A 21,044-nucleotide genomic window follows, 5' to 3' on the forward strand; every position below is an offset into this window, starting at 1 on the left:
AAGTTACTGCATAAACCCCATGGATGACAAACCCTGGTAAAACTTCTCCTTTTTATGCTTCAGGATATAAGTGAAACATATCTTAAGCTCATCAGTGAGCTTCAGAAGCGCTGGTAGGCAGATTTTGTCATAGTTGGGCAGAGCTAGGCTAGCTGTTTCCCCCTGTTTCCCGTCTTTTTGTTAGATTAGCTTTATGCTAAGCTAACTGGCTGCCCAACATCAAAGTGGCATCGATCTTCTCGCCTAACAAAAGATAAACCATCTCTGCTCTAACTCTTGGCAAGAACGCGAATAAGCTTACTTTCCCAAAATGTTGTACTCTTTTAATCTGAAAACTCATTTAATATGGCCCTATATGGAAACAAATCAACAAATTAACTTTTTGGATAAATTAACTTTAATTCAGCGGTATCACAACTAATTTTGACAGGCGATTCAGTGCTGTTGATGCAGATGGTAAAAGGCATAATTTCTGCTGCACCGACCTTGTGTTTCCCACTCCAAACAGCTCAGGAGTGACAACAGAGAAGATAAACCGGAGGCCTGTATGTCGGAGGAGAGTCTCCGCCCTCCGGAGCAGAGCAGGCTGCTGGATGAGCCGCTCAGCTTTCAGTGACTTCAGAAAACTGTTTGCATACCAATCTCCCCTCAACACTGCATGCTTGTCCAAATTGGGATCGCAGATCTCGGAGCGGTGGATTTTATTAGTTGGACGCTGCTGGGCACAATTCACCTAAGTGGACATCCCAACTGATCGGCATTTTTTAGTTGTTTTATTTGAATAGCATACTTACCTCCAGCTGTCCTAAGCTTCTCAAATCGGCTGTTTAGTGACATTTTCGCAGGGAAACAGCTTGTCACAGCCAGAGGTTTCAGCACTGAGCTGCGCTTTGAGGTAAGAAACGTGTCGCTTCTCTACAAAAGTGTCTCCAACTTAAATGCTGTGTGCTGTAAAGAAATCTAAATGATCGCACTTTGAATCCCTCGCTTGTTTTCGTGACTGCCTTATTCAACGGGCTCATTATTTACAACAGCGTGTCTAACTGGCGATGTTGTGCGCAGTGTTTGATTTCTGCTCACTTTGTTGCTGCAAGTTACATTTCCTCCTCGCTGCAGAAACCAAAGTGAACATCTTGAAAGAGAATTTAAATCAAGGAGAAATCATGATCCTAATTGTTTAAGTCGTTTATTAGGCTGTTACACCAGGTCAGGTCGGTGTTTTCTTTCCTTTTAGGAATAAAACAGACTCATGCACAAACACTAAATACCCTCTGACTAACTGTGCCTGCCATGTCTGTGAAATGTGGTTTAATATGCGGTCTTCAGATAATAGTGGGTTATAGTATCAGAAACCTGACATCAGGAGGAATCCGGAGCGATGTGTGTCAGTCTTAAAGCTGGTATCCTTCCCACGGGGGTCCAGCCATAACCGAGGAGGAGGCTGTCTGGAGGATGTAAGGGGTCACCAGATGGATGTCTCTGAAGGCGCTACCTTTGCTGTAGGCAGTAGTTCACTGTCAGTTTGCATTAATCACAGGGATACATCATCCAGAACCACCTCATCCCTCTCTCTCTCTGTCTGATCTCCACTGGAGCGAACATGACACATTCAAGAGCTCTGAAAAAGAAAACTCGATACTTCTGAGGACACCCTTAACATGCTTTATTACAAAGTACTGAGCGGGTTACTTTGAAGTGAATTCAGGGTGATTTCATGATTGGTTCACTCAAACGTTTGGACACCAACAGCTGAAAAAAAAAGGTGCAGATTCAGAGTAAAAAGTCAGTTTTCTCAAACTCAAACATCGGCACAGTAAGAGTTGGAGATCAGGTTATGATCGGATTTCACCCAAGGAGATTGACTCCGAGGGACCCATTAACACACACCAGTCTTCAGATGAGTGTGCTATGCTGGGTTTTCTTGCCTCAAGTTAAAGTCACAACCACTCGCTCAGGCTCTCCGTCTCCCTGAGGCTGGTGCAGTGTGTCAGGAAAGAGGAGAGAAGAATCATATCTCGCCTCAGCAGCTCGGACAGACTAACAAATCAGCTCCTGTCGTGATTAATGAGCTGGGCTACTATACTGCTGCATCATGTACAGCTTTCTCTCGTTCTCTGTGTCTTTTTTTCACTGTTTGTTCCACCGTCTTTATTTTCCTCCTAAACCTAAATGATAGGAGTTAACAATTTGTAGAGCAAGAGGCATACACACTGGAAACAGAGGCGTGTTTGTTCACCATGTTGTGGGTGAACATTTGCCTTGTCAAAAAAAAAGAAAGAAAAGAAACAGTAGTATTGATGCTTTTGGAGCAGCTGCCAACACGGATGACTAAACTTCGCCTCAAGCCTTTTTCTCCTAAGCTTGATTCACATGAGTGTTGGGAAATTGTTTTGTTGCTCAGACACACAAGTGATGTCTACAGAATAAGTACAAATGCAAACAACAGGGTTTGTAAGCCTACAGTGTAATTTACACAGGGAATAAAGGTTAGCAATTAGGAGGAAACATGTTTGAGTGGATTCAAATCTCCTCCGAGCCAAGCTGGTATTTATTCCGCCTACAGACACAGAACACCTGGCGTGAGACTTGCCACTGGTGATCAGTGCACTCATTTTAATAGTGCCTCTGATAATGTGTTGCTCTTAATCACACATTCACAGTGCCAGCGATGAAACGAACAGCAAAAACAAAGGAAGTGTGAGATAGAGGCAGTTTGTGTGTGTGTGTGTGTGTGTGTGTGTGTGTGTGTGTGTGTGTGGTGAGTTCACTGCTCCTCTGCCACCCAGTCCTTGGCAGAGATAGAAAAGTGTGAATTACAGTGTATGGCAGCTCCTGCTGAGAGAAGGACAGGGTGACTGACTTGATGCCGCCTGGCCTGGCAGAGCACCGCTCATTAAAGGCCTGAAATTAATCAGTCTGCGGTTCCACATGGTTGGGTGCCTCCGATTTCTGTCTCTCCACTCCTTTCCCTCTCACACTCACACTTTCACTCTTTCTCTCTTTCCTTAATATCAGCTGATGTGCCTGCAAATGAGGCTGCTGCCTTTTTGGCCAGTCATTTGATCACTGGCCCTGATTTCACATCCCCGATTCATCCCGCCACAGCCTCCTTCCACCTCCTTTATCTGTCTCCCTCTATATCGTTTCATCTATTATTCTTTCTTCCTCTTGTCCCCATCCTTTCTCGTTTTCTTTTTTCTTCATTCCCTCCTCATCCAGCCTGCAAAGCACGTCTGTATCTATATCGATGGGTTCAGAACAGCAAGGCAGAGGGAAAACGAGGCTGGGTCATCACTCTACACTCGCTTTCCCCTGTATCAGCCCCACTACGGCAGCAGCGGTCTGTAGAGAGCCCGGAACTAAATGGAGTATCTATTGGCTCAATGAGAAAATTGCTTTTTTCGATTGCTAGAGGACCCTTCATTTAATGTGTGTGATGCAGAGGCCTCAGCCAGTAATGGGTTCAGCATCTTTGTTGTCAGGAGACATGAGAAAATGAAATTTGCTTTTCAGCTGGCAGAAATAATTTACTTTCGGAAAGGTGAGTTTTTCATCAGCTGTTTAAAAGCCATGAAGGTTATTATTATTATGTCTGCACTGTGTTCTGTGAACGCTGAATGTCCAAACCCTGTGGTCTGATGTCATCTGCTGAAGGCAGTTTTAGTTTAAGGTCATGTCATATCAAAACTCTGCCATATAAAGCAGCCTGCCTGAAGCTGGATTTTTAGTTGTTCGTTAAGGGGTTATGGTGTAGCTATAAAGCCTACGCACACCATAGCTGACACGCTCTTCCTCAAAAATATAACTACATGTCGGGGCTTCAGTGTCGCAATATTCTTGCATTCTTCTTCTACGGTTTTATGGCACCTGACCGGAGAATTAGCGCCACCAACTGTTTATCTCAATACACTCAACTCCTAATATTTGCATTACAGTGCTGGATGGAAACGCACATTAATTTGCATTTTCTTTTGCCAATTTTCTGGAAATTTGGTTAAAATTTAGGTAAAATTTTAATTGAAACATGACTTGTGATTGGTCAGCTTGGGCTAATTACATTTTCTCTTACAAGTTTTTGATGCCGGTAGAGATTGTTGAGAGTGAAGAACATAAAACATGAACATGAAGCAGGTTTGAGCCTCGGCCGTCTTCTACTTTTAAGTAACTTCTAGAAAAGACAAAACGGCAAAGCTTCAGCTCACTGTGATTGTTGTTGTCTGTCAGTGAATGAAAGAACGTAAATGCAGAGACAACACAGAATAGTCTCATCTTCAGTAATGGGCCTTCCCATCGTCGCTCTTAGGCAGGCTGTTTATAATGCATTATAATGTAGTTATATATTGTAGGAGATTTTAAGTGTTTATTGATGTACAGTATTTTCAACAACTATAACTTCTATCAAGATATATTTTATTTAATTCCAACTGTGTTATATTATATTGTCATTATGCTGGTATATAAACAGTTAAATTTGTTGACAACTACATCAATAAACACTTAAAAAGACGTTATATCTGTTTACAACTACATTATAGTGTGTTATAAACCATTTGTTAATTGTTTATATACTACTTATAAATGCTAAATCTGGGCGGGTTAAAATAAAGAGTTTCTGAAATTATAAATGAAGTTCTTTCTATGGTGGGACTCCTTTTAACCCCTTGTGTCTAAGTATAAACCCAGCTTTAGATTAGCTTTAGATTAGTTTTTGGTCGCTTTCCTGCATGCACACAAGAGGAAATGCTGCATAATCCAGTAATATTCACACATTTATGCATTCCTTTGGCCCTTGCGTGTCTCCATATGGGCCAGGAAGTAGTGAATGACCTAAGCGCGGGGCAGCTGGCAGCCCCAGAGTTCTCCAAGTGCAGGAAGCTGAGGGGCCTCTCTCTGCTGACGCTTCCTTTTTATCAGGAGGAAGCAGGCCTGCTGTTACTGTGCTTATCTCGCGTTCACCCTGTTTCCCTCAATAATGGCTGTGCTGAGCAGGTAATGAGGTAAAAGGTATGTATTTGACAAGCTGGGCTCGGCAGATACTCACGGCTTGGTAGGCGCTTAGTTGAGGGTACACTCAGCCCCGTCTCGGGATGTTCAAATCGCATCTATCTCGAAACCCCCCCAGCCATCTTTCCCTCCACATAATGTTTTTCAGAACTAATAAACCGTGTCACTCAGGCGTCCATTAAAGGCTGCTGGTGAGGGCCCGCTGGTCATTACACAGAGCGAGCACTTTCAGTAAATCCCTATACCTTTGCCGGAAGGTTTCTTCATTACCTTGTGCTCTTTTCATCCCCTAGGTGTAGTTAAAGCTCAGAGAGGGGCTTAGGCTGGACGGAGAGTCTGGCACTGATAGGTATGTGACACAAGGCTAACGTGTGGGGAGATTACCTGCCTGGCTTTAGAGAGACTGGAGCACAACGCTGATCCACTGAATGATGTTGAAGATTAAGCACATTTCTGCCTGAAAGAACATTGAACAAAAGAAATGGCAGAGCACCACACAGCTTTATGCTTTATGTGTATAAAATGGAGGTATTTGTTTTTTGTTCGCCAGATGAATAACCAGTTCTTTACTAAGCTCACACAGTAGTGCGGGGTTGACTCACATTGGGTTCAGTGTTGGCACACTGGGTAGGAGGAAGCTGGGTGCTAATCAAGCAGCACCAGGGAGGAAGAGCTCATTTTATGGCTGTGTGATTGTTTTCCACACTCACTGCCTAACACTGCTTTTCACTATAGATGATATTTGGTGCCAATTTGATAATTTCTTAGAAACTCTTGTGAGATGCACTTCTTGTTTCTTGCATAAATTGCTTGGTTTCTGTTAAAGATTTTCAGAGGAATCACTGATCAACACAAACGAAGGATTGTACATTGTGAATCACTGCAGAAAAGAAGATGTGTGGTGGATGAAGAAAATCACTGTTGTCTGTATTTTCAGAGTACATACTGTGAATAGACTCCATGTTAGTGCTGGAACATGCTTCTCTGTCTGCATGTAAGCAAACGTGCACAGGTGTCATTCGGAGTTGCTGTTTTCTTTAATACTTGTACAGATTTTGGATACAATGTTGATATGTCCAATTCTGTTTCAGCGTTGTTGAGATTTTGGGGGTGTACTTTACACATTAGAGCTGAATAGATAAGTCAATTAACCAATTAGTTGATGAAGATCTTTTTTGAGTGTTTCAAGTGTTTTTTAAAGTTATTTTTCAACCAAAAAAGCCAAAAATGTCCTTGTTCCAGCTTGCAAGGAGTTGCTACTTTTACTCTGTTATAAATAATTGTAAATTAAATCTCTTTGAGTTTTGGACTGTTGGTCGAACAAAAAAAGCAGTTTGAAGATGTCACCTTGGGCTTTAGGAAACTGTGATCACGAGTTTTCTCTATTTTTCAACATTTTGTAGACCAAACAATTAATTGATTAATCAAGAAAATAATAAGCAGATTCAGCGATAATGAAAATAATTGTTACTTGCAGCCCTCTGCAAACCTCTGTGACCCATAAAACCATTTTCTGTGTAGATCTGCAAAAACGTTTACATGCACTTTTGTAGTATATATAACATCAGTCTTCAGTGATGAGGAGACACAAACCATTGTACCTCATTTTGCTTGTCTTTTTTCGGGGATGGTACTGCGAGCCGAGTTCAGCCCAGATCTGTTTTTACAGCCTCTCCCTGTGACTCATTGGACCTAATGGTTCTCTCGTCTCCTGACTCAGGCATTTTTCTGATGAAATGGGACTCTCTCCCAGCTTCTGGTCTTTCTCTTTTTCTGTTGCCCCAGCCACAACTGTGTCCCAACTCTCCTCTACTCCACCCCTCTCTCCTCTCTCCCTCTCTATTCCCAGGTTCTCCTCCTCGAGTGCTCTTGCTCTTTCCATCCAAGTTTCTGGAATAAAAGAATATAGCTTTACAAGAATGCCCTCATTAGACATCTAGGGCTTCTTTAATGTGTCCTATTTTATTACATGTTCAGCTATGCATTTTTATTTCTTCTGCCTAAAGGGGATCTGTGCCCCTGTAAATATCCTGTTTATTTTTAATCACTGACGATGGGCTACACAGTATAATGTGATATGATAATTGTTACTCACAAATACAAACATGCACTTGCTCCCACCACAAACTGATTTGGTAATTTAGTGTGCACAAATTATTGTAGGGATGGACAGTGGGTTGTTAATGATGACCCAGATAATTAGCCCATTATCATTTTAAACAAATTAAATGCATGTCGGGTGTTGGAGCTAGATGTTAGCTCATTAACTTACTTTCTGTTGTTTAGATTATGATTGGAAGTGGTGATATGAAGCCGAGATGGTGCAGTTCAGATTTATAGACACAGGGAGGACTGTTAGTTGGTATTTATGACGTAGTCTTGTTTGCTCGGCTTTTCCAGCGTGGCTGAATTATAGAGTACCTCTAAGAGATTTATTTTGAGCGTGATTTGGGTTTGCATCCCAGTCTGCTCATAACACTTTGCCGTTCCAGTCAGTGATAACCGTACAAACCTCAAATACACAAACACATATGTACATGAAGCTCTCCCACACACACACACACACTCCTGCAGCCTGGGTGCTGCTGGCAGAAGTCAACTAGAAATGGGGTGATTTAAATTTACTGTGTATGGATTTCATATCTGCTTGAATCTAGGCTAAATGTTTTGCATTCAACTCATAAACATGGCACAGAAAAACCTTAGCTAAGCAGAGATTTCTTCATTTTGTCTTGGAATGTTGTAAACTTCAGTAGACATAACTGGGATAATGTGATTCTCCTTCTCCTTTCTTGCAATCTGATTATGTGCATTTGTATTCAAATATCATGCCAATGTGAGAGTAAGTACCTTTACAAAGCCCCAGCATTTTTCTTTCCGCTAGGCTGGCTGCTTTTTGCTGCCTTTGAAGCCCACACACCTTGTCCATGGCGCTGCTCCCTGCAGCTGCTGTGGAATAACAGCAGTGTTACAGTCCCTCCCACCGTCGAGACTCACCACAGGTTTATCAGACATATGGGCTCTTTGTCAGCCTCCACAGCATCGGGGGACAGATCACTGTTTGATTTTTAAAAATCCACAGCGGGTTCCAACTTCTACCTGCGGAAACTAGGGGGAAGGGCCACTAATGATGTCTCTCCTGCCAGGATCACAAGACGCTTGTGTTTCACTTCAGCTTGTTAAAGAACAGGAAGTGAAAATCTTTATTATTATTATTAAGCGTTTATTAAGTAGCAGTGTAGGTGAGGGCCATCTGTCTGTTTGCATTCAGAGCCTCTCTTGTGATTTGCTCTGCTCGTGTGATAATGTTATCTCACCTGAGGCTATGGCACATAAAGTGTGACACAGGTGTGCTTGTTTTGCAGGATTTTCTGTTAGTGTTTCTTCAGTGTCATTCTGTTTATTGCCCACAATCACACCATTAGACCACATGTGGTTGAAAAGTGAAGCACAAAGGGGTGCTGAACTGTTACTTAAAGCCAATTTAGGTTGTTCAAGCAATCCAGCGTGAAGATTGCAGTGATGGTTCTTGGACAACTTCCCTGCATGCTTCTTACAGCGATGAATTTACTTGTCTGAACAGTTTCTGCATGTCTGACTGAATAATAGCCTTTGCCTTTTAACAGCAGATCAAATGTACATGTTGTAGACAGTTATTTTTACTCCTCAGAGGGGAAAACAATTAGACAGCAAAGACTGAGCGCCTCACTGCCTCATGATTTTTTGATGGCCCTTTATGAAATTTTTAGCCCACTGCCACTTTAAAAGTGTGCTCCTCGAGACAGCATTCACGGGTCACTGCACTAAAACACGGCCTCTGTCCTTTGGGCAAACAGTCGGTCAATGCCAGCCGATGTGTTACGGCCACAAGTAAACCATGCTACCATTACTGTGAAGGGAATGTGCTGCATTTTATAAACTCAGTGGATCGACTTCAACAGGGAATTCTTAAGAAGCTATGGTTTTCTAAGAAGAGAAGAGCAAAAATAGATATAAGATGGTATTTTCTCTGCTGTAAAATTTATTTGCTAATAGTTATTAGGGTAAACACATGCACACCATGAAGCATAATTCCTTTTGCCCTACTCCTTTCCTCGCTCCATCATCTTTTCTTTGTAGCTTAGGGAAAAAAGAGAAACCACCGCATAGGAAAGCTAGCCACTGCTAAACCATTTGAAGTATATAAAAGGAGTTTGATATTTTCATGAAAATGTATTTCAATCCTAACATTTCTGACAGAATCCATTCACCTTCACATGTGTTTGTCAGAGATAGCCCAGACACGGCAGGTGTCTCCAGTATGTGAAATTAAATTGGCTGCAGTGTTCATTGATTTAAGTGTTTTTAAAAAAAGAGTACAGATGCTCTCAGGGATTTTTCTTTTTCAGTTAAACATCAGGTGATCTTGGATAGCTTCCCACTGATTTTTCACCTGTCCCACGTCAGGGCGACAGGCCAGCAGCAAAGTCGTCCAACCTAATCTTGACCACCTGGGTGTGACGCTCAAAACTGTGAAGTGTTTGAGGAAAAAACAGACAGCTCAGGCATTTCTCCAAGAGTATGCGCCCCGAAGAAACGGGCCCAGATCATCTTTCCCGATAACACTTGGCAGGATTCAGATCCCATGTGAAATGCCTCAGCACCAATGTTGAAACCAAAGTAATTTTGTCGGTGTCTCTGAAAACCCCTGGATGTGTAGAGGTTCTTTTGGCTTTATTTGTCAAGCCATACAGTAAAAAAAAATCATCCGTCTGCTTAACTGGTAGCTCCAAACTGGTGCTTTAATTGGACAGATGACAAAACAGGATTTAACACAGATAAAACAGAGATTTAGATTATTTCCTTTAATACTTAAATCAAATTTCGTCTCAGTAAATAACCGGACATGATATCATTTGATCTCACCACATTCAAATGATGCACAAAAGAAACAATGAAGGAGGAGAAAACCAATGTTGTTAGCAATTACCAAATCCACTTCATTTATCTCTGCAGGCAGTTTTGAATTGGACAAGCTGCTTTTTATGTAATAAGGAACAGATGTCCAATCTTTTCTTTCTCAAAACATGTCTGGGTAAGCTTTGAATACATTTGCCACATCTAGAACAATCCCCCCCCCCACACACCTCGTCTTGATAATGTAGTCTATACTGCAAGCTTTCAAAACACCCCCTTCAAATATTTGGCTTGCTCTTCATGTGTATATATTTATTCTGTTGCTTTTGGCCTGAACCAAAGGTCTGTTGTGTTTCCAAGAAGCTTGAGACTGCAGACAGTTGGAGATTCTGCAAACTGCAAAAACAAAACCATTTAATATCTCCTACTGTAACTCCGGAGCTCATTATACTGAATATCTTCTCCTGCTTTGTTCATTTCTTAATGAGGTCATTTGTTTTTTGTTGTGAAGGTTATGGTAGATGTTGTTTCTGATTGTTTCTGGATTTTTTGCAAAGACTATATGACAGAAATCCTAAATAGATATTAGATTTTTGCATAGACTTCTTTTAACAATCTGCAACATTCATGTGTGGCAATTTGATGCCGCTTTAGTTACCTCTACAGGTGATTAGTACTTCAGTCACACAGTCGCTTAGCTTCACAGGACTGCTGTATGTGCATCTCCAAGACAAGTGGAAGGAAGATGGCTTTTTTTATCGTTTTAAACTCAAATCACATGCAATTGTTTAAATAAGCAGAAGAGCAGTAACATGTTTCACTGTAAATATCCCAGCTGTGGTCACTCCTGTGGTCCTGTGATGGTAGTGGAGAGCACTAAATGGGCTGTTTATTTATAACTGTTAGGTTGCGGTGGGCTGATGGAGATATGCTTCCCCTGCTAACGCTGCAGTGCACGCTTGGGCGCATTACTCACAATTTCATCACTACCCCCAATTAATACTCAAGACAGTATCAGCAGCATCTGCTCAAGCAAGACAGTTGTTATCTGTTCCCTAGAGTTGATAGAATTGAAAGTAAGCTCGGAAGTGGTGTTTTTACTATTCTGAACTTGTTATCTGCATGTGCTCCGTGAGCAGGTTCAAGAAGCATTACTGTATTAAAGTTATGGCTGTTTTCATAGTTTTGTGTCTTTTCAGTCTTAAACCAAAAGCAATCATTTTAGATAGGTTTGACCTCACTATGTTGCTGACGTTCTTCAGACCACATTCATCGCCACACAATTGTCTCAGATCCATCATGTTTTGTGGTGTAAACCTATTGAATTGTGTTTCTTCAGGGACCTAATCTTGGACCGCCTCCAAGCAGCTCAGTTTCCATCCTCTCCCCATCTTTCCTCTGTCTCCCATAAATCAATGTGATGTAATTGCATAAACTCCCTTTCCCACAGCTTGGGTCTGGAGGAGAGTATTCTCAGAGTGAAAGTGTTTAACTGTGGCCAGTTAACCTGAACCCATTGATTCCCACAACTGTGATGTCCCTCGTTTGTGAAACTTTTATTTTGGCCTTTAAATATCTCTGTTTGCAGAGTTTCTTTCATCGGTAATGCTTCATGCATTGTTTTGGGCTGTGGAAGTATCTTTCTCACAGCTGGTACTGACTGTTTACATCTGGCTAATACACTCTAAGCTCAGCAGATTAAATCTCATTTCTCTGAGTGCTTTTTGTGTTGAGCCAAGCATGATTTCTCTTGACGTCTCCCCGCTTGTGGCTCCCTCAGTTTATTGAAGAAATGTTTTTTAAAGCACTCCTTTTTCACAAGATTGTACCATGGAAAATGTCCAACCCTCTTTTTCCACAATTCAGTCCCTTCTGGCTTCCTCTTGGGACTCACTCACAGGTAGGATGTCTCCTCAAAGGACATTGTTCAACTCTTTGTCCTGGGAGTATTGAGCTTAGAGTGAACCTATGAGGAAAGAAGTGTATCTTAAGGTTTCTGGAGTGGGCAGAAGTCTTATTCACATGGTTCAGAGTTCTTCTATATTCTGGTTTCATCTTCTGCTGCTTCAGTAATCCTCCTGCCATCAGTCTCATCCTGCTCTGCTGAAGAACACGAGTGATAAAGCCATTTTTTGCTTCTCATGCAGAAACGCATTTCCAGGATATTTGGCCATTAGTGTGAGCATATTTGACAGTGTGAGAAACAAAAAGCATGAGTAATTTTCACTGCTCCCTCTCTCTGTGATGTTGTGAGTTTGCAGGCTGACATAGATGAAGGATGAAGGAGATTTGGGGTTCCTTGGCACATGTGCAGCTTTATGAGTAGGTCCCAGTGTGGAGCCCCTCTGGGCTGAGGAAATGATCCAGATGCAAAGCTTCTGGCTCTCGTAACCCAGTGGGACACCTGCCCTGCTGCTCCTGTACAGCCCCGTGCAAAATCCACAAAGACGCAGACTACCACCTCTCTGTATGCAGTAATTTTGTTATGAAAGTGCTGTTGCATACTGATTTTCTAAACACTTGTTTGATACCGTGGGATGGCTGTCAGTCTTTTAATGGAGCACTGCTTTGTGCATTTCAATGGAGCACAATTATTGCTAAGATCATTTCCAACAATGTTTGCACTCAGTCTGTTGCCTCACTAACTTCCAAATACACCTAAATGTAAACTCTTAACAAGTCCAATGTTAGGCATTACTACAGATTTAATTGTTTCTCCAAATTTAAGAAAAGTGACATAATTTACAACACAAGTTAGCGAAGGTGGTCCTTGTTTCAGGCGAGGTGCCCACCTCCGTTATAAAACACTGCGGCAAACTCTAAGGTAGTGTGTCTACAAAGTCTTATGTGTTTCTGGAGTCTTTTGTCCACATCAAGCAACAGGTGCTGTATCCTGTCTTTTCCCTTTTTGAGAGAGATTTTGGCTGTATTACTGCAACATTGCCATGACAAAGTTGTAAAATCCAAAATACCACCAGACCTTGGATATAAACTAACTTGGCAGCAATCCTGCCATCTTCCTCTATGTTTGTTTATACTTTTGTGTAGTAATGTGACCCACATGTTTGTGCTCATAAACAAAGTAAGTCAGTGCGTTCTTTCAGCCCAGCCTTTGCAGTGTTGTTTTACCTTGACTGAACATGATTGAAAACAATTATATGCCTCAGATATGCCAAATGAAAATATTTGTTCTGGAATCAATCAATCAATCAATCATAGATACTCACTACTATAATCTGAATTTCAGAGTGGTGTGTGAATAAAGTAGTTAGCTTTGCTGGGTGTGCTCAGTAAGGTATGCAGTGAAAACCATCAGCAATGGGAACCAGACCCACTGGGCCTCAGATTTTGGGCTGAACTGATGTTGTAACTACCAGGCAGCAGTCCAAGTGTCCCTTGGCCCATGTTTTGGTTATATTGTCTTTATTGGGATTTATATTTTATACTAATCCTAGCTGTGTCATAGTTTTTGTTTTTCTTTTGCATTGCCATGTCATGTACAAGCATTTGCCAAGTGGTCATGGAGCAAAATTCAGATTAACAACAGCAAAACATCACTGCTTTGGCATAGCTTTTCATGCATTTGAGCAAAATAGCTATTTCAGAGAAGGAGTTTTGCTTGTGGAAGAGTCCTAACTCAAATGCCCTCCACTGGTTTTAATTATGAAAATAAGTTGCATCTGGTCCCATTGAGCAAAGAATCTGTTTCCACTTCTTGCGTATCTTCTGCATTGAGATGTTTACCACATTGTCAGCACACTAAACAGCTGCATAAGTTAAGCAGACAGAAGGATCAAGGTGAGAGCATATTAAGGACAGATATTCACAATTACAGGTAATATTACAGGTATAGGACAGTTCCCTCTGCTAAGGACCTTGTGGTAATAATCATTGCCTTTTTTGGTCTTGGCTTCAGAATCTGATTTCAACAAATATACAGAACCTACTGCTCTGTGGTATTTTAGCAAAATTTAAATGAGGCCTAGAAATGGTTACCAGATGTGTTCTTAACACATGTTTAAGTGGCTGGTTTGACTTATAGGACAACAGTGGCCACATATTTCTACATTCAATGTTTTGTGGAAAATATAATGCCATATGTTTTAGTACAAAATACCATGGATACCCACTGGTCTTTCAGGTTTAGCAATATACAAAAACATCAAATGTACTCCTCAATTGTTGTATTGTAACTGCCATACTTTGGTAAACATACTTGCATTTCTTTTTGTTTAGAGTGAGTAGGTTTGGGACTAGTTCTGTATGTGCAGGTTGATTGACAATGAACAGATTGTTTAGTCAGAGCTGAAACGATGTTTCGATTAATCAATTAACTGACTGAAAATTAATTGGCAAGTATTTTGATAATCGATTAATTTCAATTCGAATCAATGCGAAAAATGTTCTAGTTCCATCTTCTCAATTATCAGGATTTGCTGCTTTTCTTTTCTTTTATGTGATACTAAACTTGAAAGTTTTGGTTTTGGAACTGTTGGTCAGATAAAACAAGCAATTTGAAAACTTCTCCTGGGGCTTTAGGAAATTATGACTAGCATTTTTCACAATTTCTAGACATTTTATAGACCAAACGATTAATTTAGTAATTGACAAAATAATCGGCACATTACTCGCTAATGAAAACAATAATTTGTTGCAGCTCTAGTCATTTTAGTCTTTTTTCATAAAAAACATTTCATTGTCCTGTCTATCTTCTAATTTGACTACAAATCTGGTGTGTTGTCTTTTGTGCACTTGTAATGTTTTAGCTGAGGAAAACATCCTCAGGTTAGACTCTAAGCAAACTTCCTCTTTGTGCAGGCTGCCTGGATCCCCTCGAAGTTGGAGGCTCTGTGAGCTGTGAGCTGTAAGCTGCGTGATTCTCAAGCTTTGCTGGGCTTTAGGGTTTAACTGGGATGGAACTGGTTATCATGCGGCTGTTCGTCAGCTCGCAGGGCCTGTGGGTGGGGGAGTCGATGAACAAACTGGCAAGAGTTTAACAGCCCCAGCCCCCTCTGTGTATGTAGTAATGAACTCTTACCTTGGTTTGGAAGGCTGCACTGCTGGTATCCTTGCTGTGTTTTTGTAACCCTCACTAAAAAAGCCTTGCTCTTAATTGTATCCCACGGGGCCCCTGAGCTCTCAGTATTCACTGCCTTTCCTGTCCCTCGTACTGATCCTCCCCCTCTTCCAACCTTAGCCCCATCATCCCAATTCGACAGGTCTTTCCTCTTTAATCGCTTGACTTCAAAGCAGTGTTGTGATGCCCCCCAAGCCCCTGACTCCTCAGAGACAGGGGGGGCTAGCCTTAGGGGCCTGGGAAGCAGGGTGAAAGTGTGTTGGTGTACGAGGCTAGTTAAGTTAGACAGGCCTAGGTTAAAGAAAATAACAACAAGTAGTTCAGTTGCTGTTCTTTATCATGGTGTCACTAGAGAGAAGTTGGTGTTGTGTAATTATAGAAGCAGGTTGCAGATGTTTGAAAGGGTCTGTGTAAGACACTTCTCACTGTTCCTTGATGAGGGCATCTTTGTAGAGGTGAAAGATACAGGCTACTGCCTCTGACTTACCACCAAGAGGTGGACGCAGTGTCAGCTTTCATCAGCATCAAAATAGCACCTTCCAAACACATTTCCATGGGCTGCATTCTTATCAGGTTTCCATTAAGCCCAAAACGATTAACACTGAGAAAATAGATGACTGCGTAATGAGTTCAATCTGCATCTTTTAGCTAGAATAATTGTCTATTCCAAATGAGTGAATACATTCTTGCCCAGTGTGTGACCCCGAGAGCACCTACTGTAGTGTGGGGAACAAAGAAAACAGTGGGTTAGCTGTGGCCAGAGAGGACAGAGTGAGTGATTAATTGTGCGATGCCCTCTGATCAGAGTGATGGGATTGTTTCTCCATCGTGATGAATTATCTTTATCTCTGGTGGTTGACTCACACTGTTAGATCAATAAATCCAGAAGGGTAAGGCGATAATTCTGCCTCAGTATTGCCCTCATTAAAGCGGCCGTTCAGGAGATATATGGCTGCTGGCAATTACCCTCTTTCTCGTTTCTATAATATTATGGCATGATGTATACAGGCTCTGTCAGAATTTGTTTGGAGATCACCAGGGAGAGCTGACATCCAGAGCTGTAGATTTTTCCTTTTATTAAGTGTGTATATAAAGGTTTGATTCAGGGCGTTAAAGGCCTCATAGGTCATTATCTCTAAATTTGGAGTTGCCTCTAGAGCTCAGCTCTGCTTTTGTCAACACTGGTGAGAAATTGAAGTCAAACCCAGCTGCAAGGTATAGATGGAAGAATTGTCACTTCCTCCCTCGTTTTCCTGTCCACTTCCTGTCCTCAGAGGAAGTGTCATTGATCAAACTCCCTGCTGTTTTCTGACCTCTGACATTTCAGTCAAGGCTGCCCATCTGATTGGCAGGATGAGGTGACTTATGGAGGCAAAGAGAGAAAACAAATGACGAGTCCCTAGCCAATAGCGCATATACGACGTGTCGTCAGATCACGTCTGAAGGTAAAAGTGTTTATGGCTGCCACACATGAAAACATGGTGAAAAGCCTGCAGTCAGAAGGGCAAGACACAAAGAATTGTACAAATGGGGATAACCATGTAGCCCTCCAATACCAAGGTCTGACACTGTTTGACGATCAGCACATTGTTTGAAGCATACTGACCCCTTCATTCCTCTTATTTTTTTATGACCACTACAGTTTCCTCTGCTATCTCTATTGTGACTGTGGGGGATAACTACAGTACATACTGTATGTAGAAGCACATAATTTATAATGTACTACTGTCTTACACACAGGATAGATGATGGTGATGCAATAATATTGTCAAAGCCTGAAATATCAGCAGAGGATAATCAATTAGTGACTGCCTTGATGTTTAAACATCCTCATGAGCTTAAATGTCAATGACTAGTTGGCGAGAGAGATTTATTTAAAAGGGAAGCCATTGAGCAGATGTAGGTGAAACCTTTTCTCTAGTGTTGAGTCGTTCCCCGCTTTGATGGACCCTCAGTGGCCTGGCCTTTATAGTCTCCCTCGAGGGTTTGTCCCATTGTTGTGCTTTCTCAGCCGTCTGCGCTGATCTCTCTTCTCACCCCCATAGCCAATTCAATGAGGCTCTGCGATCCTATTGGTGCTCCACTTTCCTGTGAAAAGGTTTCCATGGAAACCAAAAAATAATGCAGACCCTCACCACTGTTGCTCTCCACCAGCTAATAGCTCTCTAAACAGGGGTTCAGGAGAGACTACCTTTGCAACAGGCTTGAGGATAAAATTTGACCACTCTGCTGCTCAGTACCAGATTACAGACATGAGAATGATGATTATGTACCTATCTGCTGCTGTTGTAATAGACTGAAACAAAATGGAAGGGATTACATTGTAGTATTGCTTGGGGACATTGCTAAACCATATGGTGAATATTTTGTAAATGACTCCTTCACACAAGCTCCATCTTTTGGCTCCCATGCATATGTAGCCACCGTGGAGATGTTATTGATTCCCTGAGCATGTGCTTTGCAGTGTCTGAATTGAAGGCTCTGTGATAAGGGAGTGTATCATTCCAGTGCATCTCCCCTCTTCTCAGATTTGTCCGTTTCCTCACTCAGGTTTCGATTGCCTTTTCTAGATGTAATCTGAGCCCTCTGTTCTGTATGGGGGATGGTGTGTTTCTGCCACTGTCAGTGGGCTTTTGCATCCTGGTGAATCTGATGTCTGCTGGCAATATGGTGTGTCGGCAGGATGATGTGGCTGGTTCTATCAGCCAGAATACTCCTGGGATATTCTCCATCCCCAGCCCCTGTCAGAATGAGAATACCCTGCCTGTATTTCACCATCTAATGTGGCAAGAGCTGCATGCTATTCAAGCCTCCGTAGGCAGCTCTTGCCATATTTGATGCTGTAGTTGTCGGTACCAGTGCTTTGAAACCGGCTCCAAAGTATTGTCAGTCTAAACCGTGCTGCTGACTATTTTTGCACATTGAGGCTGGAATACCGGCAGTTTAATTGGTTCTCATTGCTATATCGTTATTTTCAGCTGGGAGACACTTGTGGCAAAGCAGTTTAGACAGGAAAAAGTTTAAAGCATTTATGCTCATTAGACACACTTGGTTGGAGAAGTATCGTGACAGTTAAAGTCAGCAGTGTGGTAAGAAAGCAAGGTATTCCTCTTTCAGTGAGTAATGCATGACTTCAGATGCTCATCAAGGTCACGTAAGAAGCTGTGTGTGGAGACTGTGGTGTGTTGGGTCCTAATAAAAGATAATTATCCAAATGAGAAGGTACACAGATTCTAATACCGCAAGGTAGATATTAAAATTTCACCTGCCCTGAACACAGGCCTGGACTGCTACTATTAAAGACAGTACATTTTTTTTTTAATTCTCTTTCAGTTAATTTTGCCTTCTAGCTGAGAAGTGAAATATTCACACAGATAAAACACTGTTGCAGTCTTAAATTAACTCACTGCTGGGAGCGAGTTCTTCATACATAATAAATGCAAACTCTGCCATTTTAAGTGTCCTAGAATTTTGTTTTCTGTGGGGTTTTTTCAAGCAGTTTTATTCTGCTTAAATAAATTACACATACCAAGACAAATGTGCCACTCTTCTGTCTCTTTGCCAGTGCCTCACTGTTTATTCATCTCATTAGCTCTGTCCTGACCTCTGCTTTTTCCCTTTCTGTCCAACAGCCCATGAAAACGGGAGAGGAGAGAGAACCAAGAGAAGTCATCAGCTTCACCTGAACAAAGAAGAAGCACAAGCAGATACACATGGTATGGTAGTATTTTAACTATAAATGAAGCACACATGGTCTTGAAGAAAACCCACAACTTTTATCTTCAGTACATATTCCCTCGTGAAACACATTTAGCTTAGCTTTCCTTTCCCTCAGCATCTGTAATGTGGAGGTGTTGCCATGAATGATTCCCACCAAATCCAGCTGTGATTCCACTTCTGCAGACGCATGTTAAATCAGCAAGAGAAACAGCATAAAGAGCTTGTTGACAGAGTCTTTTCAGATGAAAAAGATGCTGACAGCACAGGCGCAAAGCCATTGTTACAGTCAACAGGAGGCATGGTGCTGGGCGAGAGCCGGTGCGTGAAGCCGGTCCTGCAAACAGGCAGACAAATGAAGTGCTTTTGTCCCTTTACCATCACAGCAGGCCAGCACTGGTCTTTGTTAGCCTCTGATTTGCATTGGCATTTGTAACATTAGTATTCCAGGCACGGCTGAGCAGCAGACATATAGATTGAAAGGTTAAAGGGGAATTTAGACCCAGACACATCAGCTCTAATCAGTCATAGCACATACCCATAAAAGAAGCCAACCAGACAAGTAGATGTGTGTGTTAAATGTGCAAGTGACATGTAAGATTAGAACCAGATTCATGAGCCATTTTAAATTTTATAATGGAAGGGGTAATTCTGGTTTATTACAATTTGGGTGTTGTTTTTTGAGTTGCTGACACGCAGGGTAAGAAACACGAGCAGTCAGATGACCATACCTGTTTGAAACAAAGATTAACAAACTTACTTGGAGGAGAAAAGAATGGCAAAATTTCAAAATTATTAACCACACTGTTAGGTATAAACATCCAATACAGTTTACAGACCGACTTCCTGGTACAACTAATTACCTTAGTGCAGTATTCCTGTGCAATGAGGGAAAATCTCCGACAATCTGAGATGCAACAACCTCCACCACAAGGTCCATCTAGTAGCTGTTCCTGAGCTTTTGATCACACAGTCCTCCTCAACAGATAGAGTTTGCCCATTTCTGGTCCAAGTTGGCTGAAAAGTTGAGATTGAAGTTCATTATTTACCTTAGAAACTGTAGTTGAAAAAACAATCTCATCAGAAGGAAATGGAAATTTCAACATCCACATTTGCAGCGGGGCAGACTCCATCTGCTGAGGAAGATTGTGTGGTACAATTACAAGCTCCAGAACAGCTACTAAATGGACCTTGTGGGGAGATTGTTTTGTAAAATTTAAATGAAAACAAATTCTCAACTGATTGCTCCAAAATCACGCAGAGCCTCATAGTCACAGAGTTACATTAATAACCATATACAGTACAAGGTGCTTTCATAGCAGCAAATTACAAGGCATGATAACAGAATCATACATTTTCTGCTACACTGTGCATGCCCTAACACACTTTTGATTTATTTCTATGAAGTTATTTGCAATGGGGCATCTACTATACATATGTGGGTAATCTCTTTCATCTGAAGCTCCCACAAAAACACAAACATTCACACGCTCCATCCTCAAGGCTTTGTTTTAATCTTTGCATTACACTTTGAAACCGCAGCTTGTAACACAAATTAGGTTACACAGTTATTTTTGCTGTTTTACTTTCATTGAACTTTATCAGAGTGTATGAAGGTTCAGATGTGTGTGTATGCCACACAAAGTCATCAGTAAGTAATAAAACTGATTCTAGGCCTTCTACACAGGGGAACTAGCTGTATTCAAACTAACATATGGCCTTGCAATTGGGTGTGAGTGATCGCTCATTAGACAAATGGCTGGCCAAGCTGTCCCCCTGTCATAAAGTGCTCTGCTCCCCTTTGTTTTCTAACAGGAACTAGTGCTAAGTGGAGATGCCAAACACTGCTCTGCAGACAAAGGCCACTCTCATCCCATATCCGGGTTGCCGTGGAGACCAGCGTCCTTATTGGAGGGCTGGAAAGATTCCAACATGTGCTAAAAACAATCCCAACGGATTTCATGAAACTGTGTATTTGAGCCATAAGAAAGTCACAGCTCTGACTGTTTCATCGTAGTGCACATTTTTCTGTTGTTTGTCAGGATTTGGTGACGTACGAGTACCGTTGCATTTGTGAGTCGCTGTGTATTTTGTGCTCATGTGCATGTTTACACTCCTAAGTGTCCTTCTGTGTTTAGTCCCCTGAGGCTAAAAGCGGTCTTTCCTTAAATCTCCCATTGTTTGCTTCTGCCAAGGCCATCTGTGATGTAAACTCTCTTTATATGGAGATTTGACGAAGACAACAACGTCTAATTGAACAGTATTTAAAACAAGGTCCAGAGATAACATCACCAACATTTTTATTGTCTCTTGCCTGAGGGTCAAACACTGGTCAAATTAGAGTTGGTGA

General features: G+C 41.6%; 1 protein-coding gene across 1 annotated transcript in view; it reads left to right on the forward strand.

Annotated features, from left to right (window-relative positions):
• The first annotated feature begins 582 nt into the window (after positions 1-582).
• The window catches only part of LOC122875119 (tetraspanin-18-like), a 31,762-nt gene continuing 11,300 nt past the window's right edge, over positions 583-21,044 (forward strand). The window contains exons 1-2 of the mRNA XM_044193924.1: positions 583-895; positions 18,610-18,693. Coding sequence (XP_044049859.1) covers positions 18,691-18,693 — 3 coding nt within the window. The 5' untranslated portion in view covers positions 583-895; positions 18,610-18,690. The remainder of the gene's footprint in view (positions 896-18,609; positions 18,694-21,044) is intronic.

This window comes from Siniperca chuatsi, linkage group LG4 (genome assembly GCF_020085105.1).
Source record: "Siniperca chuatsi isolate FFG_IHB_CAS linkage group LG4, ASM2008510v1, whole genome shotgun sequence".
In the NCBI taxonomy this organism is placed as follows: Eukaryota; Metazoa; Chordata; class Actinopteri; order Centrarchiformes; family Sinipercidae; genus Siniperca; species Siniperca chuatsi.